Source organism: Chiroxiphia lanceolata, chromosome 6 (genome assembly GCF_009829145.1).
Source record: "Chiroxiphia lanceolata isolate bChiLan1 chromosome 6, bChiLan1.pri, whole genome shotgun sequence".
Classification (NCBI taxonomy): domain Eukaryota; kingdom Metazoa; phylum Chordata; class Aves; order Passeriformes; family Pipridae; genus Chiroxiphia; species Chiroxiphia lanceolata.
The window spans coordinates 25,566,827-25,573,867 of record NC_045642.1 but is presented as its reverse complement, the minus strand read 5'-3'; the positions used below and the strand labels follow the sequence as shown (position 1 = coordinate 25,573,867).

General features: G+C 52.4%; 1 protein-coding gene across 1 annotated transcript; it reads right to left on the bottom strand.

Annotated features, from left to right (window-relative positions):
- Positions 1-161: 161 nt before the first annotated feature.
- Positions 162-7,012, bottom strand: PEX16 (peroxisomal biogenesis factor 16). Its single transcript, XM_032691467.1, has 11 exons — positions 6,836-7,012; positions 6,659-6,694; positions 6,356-6,432; positions 4,962-5,095; positions 4,556-4,662; positions 3,992-4,072; positions 2,870-3,022; positions 2,460-2,532; positions 2,067-2,186; positions 1,794-1,858; positions 162-689 (listed from the first exon to the last, which is right to left on the bottom strand). The coding sequence occupies exons 1-11, from the start codon at positions 7,008-7,010 to the stop codon at positions 631-633; spliced, it is 1,080 nt and encodes a 359-aa protein (XP_032547358.1). The 5' UTR covers positions 7,011-7,012; the 3' UTR covers positions 162-630.
- Positions 7,013-7,041: the final 29 nt, after the last annotated feature.

Here is a 7,041-nt window from a genome sequence, read left to right as displayed (position 1 = left end):
GCAACATGTGGGGCCCTGACTGACAAAGGCCAGAGCAAAAGGCTTTTAAGGGACTATATCCCAGGGTAGACAACTGCAAAATCTGCTCTTTCTGACGGAGACAGACCTGCTGGCAACCAGACATGAGGAGATCCCATGCAAAGAGGGAGAGGCCCTTAAGCTCAGTTCTCTCCCATTGGTCAGTTTATTTGACAGACAAGTCCGCTCCAAGCAGATCGGCCAAGCACAGCCAACACAAGCAGGTGGCAGGTTCAACCGCAGCACCTTGACACGTGAGACAATGCTCTCCAAAAACCCACTATGCTGCCTGGCTTTATTATAGCACAGCTGTACAAAAAGAGAAAAAACAAGTGCTTAAAAAAAGAGATTGCCCCATCACCATCACTGCAGCCACAGAACAGTCCAAGAAATACGTGGCCAGAGTCTCTGCACACATGTAGCGTCCATCATTCACAGCTAGATCCGTTAAAAAAAAATCACATACACCCCCTCTCCCCACCCTGTAGAACAGGAGCTTCTCATTGATGGCTTAACTGAGAATTAGACATTATCAACATCCCTCCCCCCAGCCTGCTTGCCCTCCTTAGAAAGGTCCAGCCATGATCTTAGCAGAGAATAATCATCTTCTCATCAGCCCCAGTTATAGAAATAGATTTTCTGCCAAGCAGGCAAGTAATCCATCAGTGGCCCTGAAAAAAGAGAACAAAGGGATCACACATGTAGAAAGGCAAAAATTTGAAGCTGTGTGTCTACGGGTTGTATCCCCCCTTCTCATGATGATACCCAACAATTCCAAATCTCCACTTCCACAGAACAGAACAGTTAGTTACTTTTGCCAAGATGGGAGGCAACATTGCGATGTGGTGCCAGGAGCAAGCGGGATGTGAAACATAGTCAGCATGGCCATGGTGTGGGACACCAATCACTCCCTCAGAGCTGACATATCCAAGCTCCAGTGGGAATGGGGAGGCAGTCTACAATGTGCATGGGGAAAACCCACATGGAGAGAGTCAGGAGGGCACTGCTGTGACACAGGGAAGAGGGAAGACAACTCAGCAATAGAGAGCAGGTGCAAACACAGAAGCATCTGCTGTAAAATGAAAATGCTTATGTAGCACATGGCTTAAGCAGGCTCCAAAGCCTGTCTGAAATCACTAACTGGAGGAAGTGGCTCCTGAGCTAGCCAGCTTTGTGATCTCCCCAAAGAAAGGGCAATCTCATGATGACAGGCTGATGTGATGTCACATCACTGCCATGAATCATTCCACAAAGATTCATATCATCAGGGAAGAGGGGTAATGAAGTTCTGGCCCACAATAAAGGGATCCTATGGGGAAGGATTATAACACAGACCTGGTTCTGCCCTTTGATTTACAATCAGTTCCTGACTGGGCCAATACTTCTAAGCACTCATTTACCCCTTGTGTCTGCCCTGCAGACTAGGGATCAAGGAAAAGAGTTCAGAAACAGGGCTGCAAATCAGGGCCCTGGTAAACCAGCTGAGGGGCAGAAAGGAAGCACAGAAGAAGAGGCCTATGTGGCAGAGACCAAGCTCTGCAGCCTCAGGGCACACAGAGGTTTACTACTGTCATCAAACCAGGAAGCAATTCATCCTTTCATTTTCCAGTTCAAAATGACTCAAGCATCAACACAGGGTGCACTAGTGCTAACCACTCTAGAGACTTTGCAATTCCTTCCCTGGACTGGAAACCAACTGGCAAATGTTCCCAACTGCCCTCATTTTTCTTCACCAACAGAAATGGGAACATAACAATGGGACTGGATCCACTTACGTGTGACGAAGCCAACTCCAGGCACGTAATCAGCCAATAAGCGCAGAAGGAGAAGGATCCTGCCCCTAAGAAGGGAGAGAATATGAACAAGTCCAGCTGGACACCTCCTGCCCCAGCTATTGAATGCATGAACAGCAAGGGCAGTGTTACGCAAGGGCTCACATTAACCTGGTCAGAGGCACCCAGACCTCTTCAGATCTACTCACCCAGTCCCCTGATGCTATTTCAGTTAAAAAGGAAATTTTCAGCAAAAGCCCAGCAGGGGCCCCTTACTCTGAGTATCGGTCATAGAAAGGAGATCTCAGCAGGTAGTACAGCAGTAGGACGGTTCGTCGCCTCAGCTCCGCTCGCTCTCGCCTGTTCAGGTCTTTCAGATCACTCAGCAAGCTCAGACTGGAAAGAGGAGGGCAGAGAGCTAACTCACAGTAGCAGCAGCCAGCCGGGATAAGAAACTGTGTTTCTAAAGCCCTCCACTCTCAGTGCAGAGCACATTGCACCAGCTCAGAACAGAAAGCAAGGTAAGTGTTGCAGAAGATAGGTAAATGTGTCAATCTCCAAGCTAAAGACCAGCCCTTCTGTGTATTTCTCGCAGTAGGGCCTGCCCACGATTGGGAAAGGGGGAAGTGTGATGCTCAAGCACCAACAAAGACTCTTCATCAGACTGACCTTGAGATGTCCAGGACTGCTGAGAGGAGCCAGGGCTTCCATGATCTCTGGCCCCACACTCCTAAACTCAATACTAGGAACACACAGTCAAGGAATGGAAAGATGAGAGATGCCTAACAAGTGGCACACAGACAAGCAATCCCCCAGCTACCCACAAAGCTCTGCCAAGTGCAGGAGAATACACCCTAAGACAGTCTGGGGGGTTCCCAGAGAAGGGGCTGGAGGACTTGTACCCACAACTCCAGCGACAGAGGCAAGCCAAAGGGTAAGAGAAGGGAGGAGTCCCGAGGCCCTTACCCAAGCAGAGCAGGGAGTGAAGGCTGGGTAAGCCCTGCACTAGGGCCAAGCCTGCAGCACCCTCTGCCGGCACCGCACACGGCGGTACCTTGCACACAGCCAGGGCAGGATACGGTGGAGCAGAGGGCGGGTAATGTAGAGGGATTCTGCGATGGTTTCTTGGAGACCCAGAGGCGTGGGTGGCTGGTTCATCTCCTCCGCTCTTCTGCTCTGTGACTCCTCCCTCTGCTGGGGGGACCCCCAGTGTCGGGACTGCAGGGATGGGGCTGAAACAAGCAGATTTGGTCACTAACACAAATAAAAGTTTTGTCCCAGCTGGAAACTAAGTATCACACAACTGGTGGCTCACTCCCCCAGCCTTGGAGCAACCCCTTCCTCCCTCGACCAGTAGAATGGGGAGAAGAACCAGAGCAAGGTAAAGCTCATGGGTTGAGATCACAGTTTAATAGTTGAAATAAAGTAAAATAATAACAACAACAACAATAAAAAGGAAGATAACAAAAGCCAAGGAATACAAGTGACGCACAATGCAACTGCTCACCACTCTCTGACCGATGCCCATCCCATCCCCAACCAGCGACTGCCCCTCACAGCCAACTCCCCCCAGTTTATATACTGGGCATGACATCCCTTTGGCCAGTTCAGGTCACACGTCCTGACCATGTTCCCTCCCAGCTTCTTGTGCACCTCCTCACTAGCAGAGCCTGGGAAACTGAAAAGTCCTTGGCTTAGAGTAACCACTACTTCACAAAAACCTACAACATCAGTATGTTATCAACATTATTTCATATTAAACCCAAAACTCAGCACTCTATTAGTTACTAGGAAGAAAACTAACTCTATCCCAACCAAAACCAGGACACCTTCCTACCATGCTTCCCTGCACCACCACCTCACTGCTTTCTGCACTGTGAAGATGTGAAACAGGAAAGCTTGAAGAGCTGCAGACATAGCAACTGCTGTGGCTGACCAGCACCCTCAAAGCTTGCCTCCAAAGGGGACAGAGCAGGGAGAGGTACCTGTAAGATCTGTGCTCCTCAAAGCATAATCCTAATGAAGAGCTGTCTCTGTTGCACAGATTACTTGGGAAAATACAATTTAAGTGTCAGCTTTGCAGCACGCATCTGAATGCCCGTTGCTTTGACACCCACTCACACTGGCAAGATATGCTCACACCCACGTCAAACATAAGGGGCACAGAGCAGAAACAGCTCAGGCTGAAAACAGTTACTTACTGCTCTGGAGAGAGCGCACAACACGGCTGGAACGCCTGCCAACATAGGTCTGATCCTTCCCTGAAGAGTTGTCTTCTGTGTCTGTAGAAGAAATCAGCCACAGGAGTCAGGCTTCAAAGCAATACGCTTCACCCCAGAGCTGGTAGCACCCTCCCCTACACTGCCACCAAGAAGAGCAGACTGAAAAGCTGATCTACTGCACACCGGACCATCCTGCAGGGGTTAACACTAGGCAGAGAGTGAAAAGGTAAATCTGCCTGACACTGCCCAGGCCTAGGACCTCTTTCCTCATTGTCAGACGGGGGAACATGCAGCCTGACTCCCAGTTCAGCCAGTAGTTCCTGGCTTAGCCTTCTCCATCCCCTGCTTCCAGACTGTAAGACAACCCTGCCACTAAGCTAACTTGTCCTCTGCAAAGGGTGGAAAGTTCAACAAAGCTCAGCCTTGAGTACTGAAACCTTACAGCTTGCTGCACAAGCCACTGATCTGATAAGTAATTCCAGCAGGACAAGACATGTGGCCCAGCAAGGCACTAAGCCAATGATGACAACACCATGGGATCACCTTGAGGGTGGAGAGGCTGCTGCTGCTCCCTGTTCAGTGGCACGATGGGAGGAGACATCTGGATGCCAGCTTTGTACCACAGCAGGAGCAGGAGACGAAGGATGGCTCTGTGAACAATGTGGAAGCCTTCAGCACCAAACTATGCAGCCACCTTTCCTGTTGCACTGGAAAGGTGGCTTCCACAGAAGAGGGAAACACTGAGGTCTGCTCAGAGCAACTGGTAAGGTGAGAGGTGTAAACATTCCCTTCTGTGGCACAGTATCCAGTACCCCGTGGGACTCCAAATTACCCCAGCCTCAGGGACTAACAGCTCAGTCCTGTTTGGTCTTTCTCCTGGGGTACTACTGAGTGCCCTCCAGGCCCCCTTTCTGAGCGCACATTGCTCCTTCCCCCCCACAGCACTTACTTAGCCAGCTGGATGAGGACAATGATGGTCCACCGGCCCATCTCCCCCCACACCCTGGCTGTCCCCATCTCTGCAAAGACCTCCACGCATTCTAGCACACTCAGCCAGGTCAGCAGCTTCTGCTGGGGCAGTGACTGCAAAACACAGAGAGGAGGAGGGTGATAAGACAGAGGTTCTGCTCTGGAGTTAAAGAGGGCACACACAGAGCCCAGTCTGGTGGGACCCTCAGAAATAAGCACCAGAGGGCCCTGGAAGTCACAGCCCCAGAAACAAAAAGCAGTGTCTGCACTGCGGCCGGAGCCTATGCACAAGACCACTTATCTAGCTCCAAGTAGGGGCAGACCGAGACATCACAGTATCACACAGGGCTGCCACTCAAGAAACAGGGAGAACATCACAGTTGTATCTTGAATTGCCTTCTACCCCAACAAACACAGCAGGAAAGCCTGCTGGGTTGTGGCACTGTGCCTGAGCTCCATGGCAAAACTCTCCCCTCCACCTCATCCCAGAGCTGAGACACACGGCAAACTTCCTCTCTGGGCTCAGAGCTGGTGAGAGAGTATGCTTGGAGTAGAGGGAAGGGGACCCAGACTCCACAGGCACACCAGACTGAATGCCTTCTGAATACAGCATCTAGATTCCAGGCATGAACCCTGAGACAGTGGGTGCTCTTCCAGTCTCGGTCCCTGCTCTCCACATGGGAACCCGCTGCTGCTGTCAACCACAGGCTTTAACCCATTAAAAAGCATCAATAAAGACAATGCAGCTGAAATTCTCTTTGACCTCAACAACCAGGGAAGTCTTCTGCATCTGTTTGTTACACACCCGATGCACCAGCCAGAGCTGCCTACACTGAACTTACACACTGTGCAGGCTTCTAACAGAAGAGGCTTGTCTGGAAAAAAACACTCTCCTCCTCATTCCCCAAAGGGTCTAACAAGTGCTGGGAACCAGCCTGGGGATCATGCAAGCAAGATATAGAAGCAAGGTGCTTATGTTTGTTTTGCTCAATAGCATATGCAAAGAAAGAGTCTGAGGGACAGAATCAGAGTTTCAGTGCTCCAGAGCCACTGCTCTGGAAACACCAACAGTTATTCAGCAACGCCTCCGCCTAGCTTGAGTTCTGAGCTTCTCAAAAAAGCCAGTGGAGTTTTTGGTGCAAGTCAGGGCCTGATTTCTGTAGTCCAGGGAGTGCTCTAGCCACTCCTCCAAGAAAGGAGCTATAGGGCAAGGCTGCTATTTACCTGCATTCAGAGGTTGCCTCTGGCCTCTCCATACCTGACCACAAAGAGAGGCCACAGGAAACCTATCAAGTTTCTACAGACACTCCCTGAAAGCTCATGCAAGGAAGAAGCATGTGTCCCAAATCCTCCTCCCACACACTCCAGCCTTACCACGGGCAGGCTTTGCTGCAGGTCCTTTCGGAGAATCCAGTCATTTAACAGCACTAAAAGGTTGGAGGCAGAGTACACTGGAAAAGGAAGAGAACACCGCAGAATGGATGCACAGAAAGCAAGCCAAACCGGCACTGCTGCCTCTGTCCCAGGCAGGGGACGAGGGAAGGAGGGCAACAAGACGTGTAGACTCCTCCCACGGGCTGCCAGAGGATGCAGCCAGCCAAGGAGAAAAGCAGGGCCCGGGAGCGGACCCGCATTCACCCGCGCAAGGGCACAGCACGGTCCCCGCTGCCCACCTACCCAGCTCCGAGAGAGCGTGCGAGTCCGAGAAGCGACCTGCGGAGGGAAGACAGCGAATATCAGCGAGCACCCGGCGCCGGTGAAGTCCCGCGCCCCGCTGCACCCCGGTGTCCGCACCCCTCGGCCCAGATCCCGTCCCGGAGGGACGAGGGCCCGCCCCTCTCCCCGCTCCCGCACCTGGCAGCAGGTAGGAGAGCCCCCGCACGGTGCCCTCCAGCTGGGCCGTGGCGGCCGGGTGCCGCCTCACGTACTCCTGGTAGCGCTGGCACAGCAGGCGCAGCCGCCACGCCGGGCCAGCTCCGCGGGCACAGGCCACGGCGGCCGAGGCCGCCGCCGCCGCCGCCGCCGCCATGGCTCCGCCGCCGCGCTGCTTCCGGGGCCGC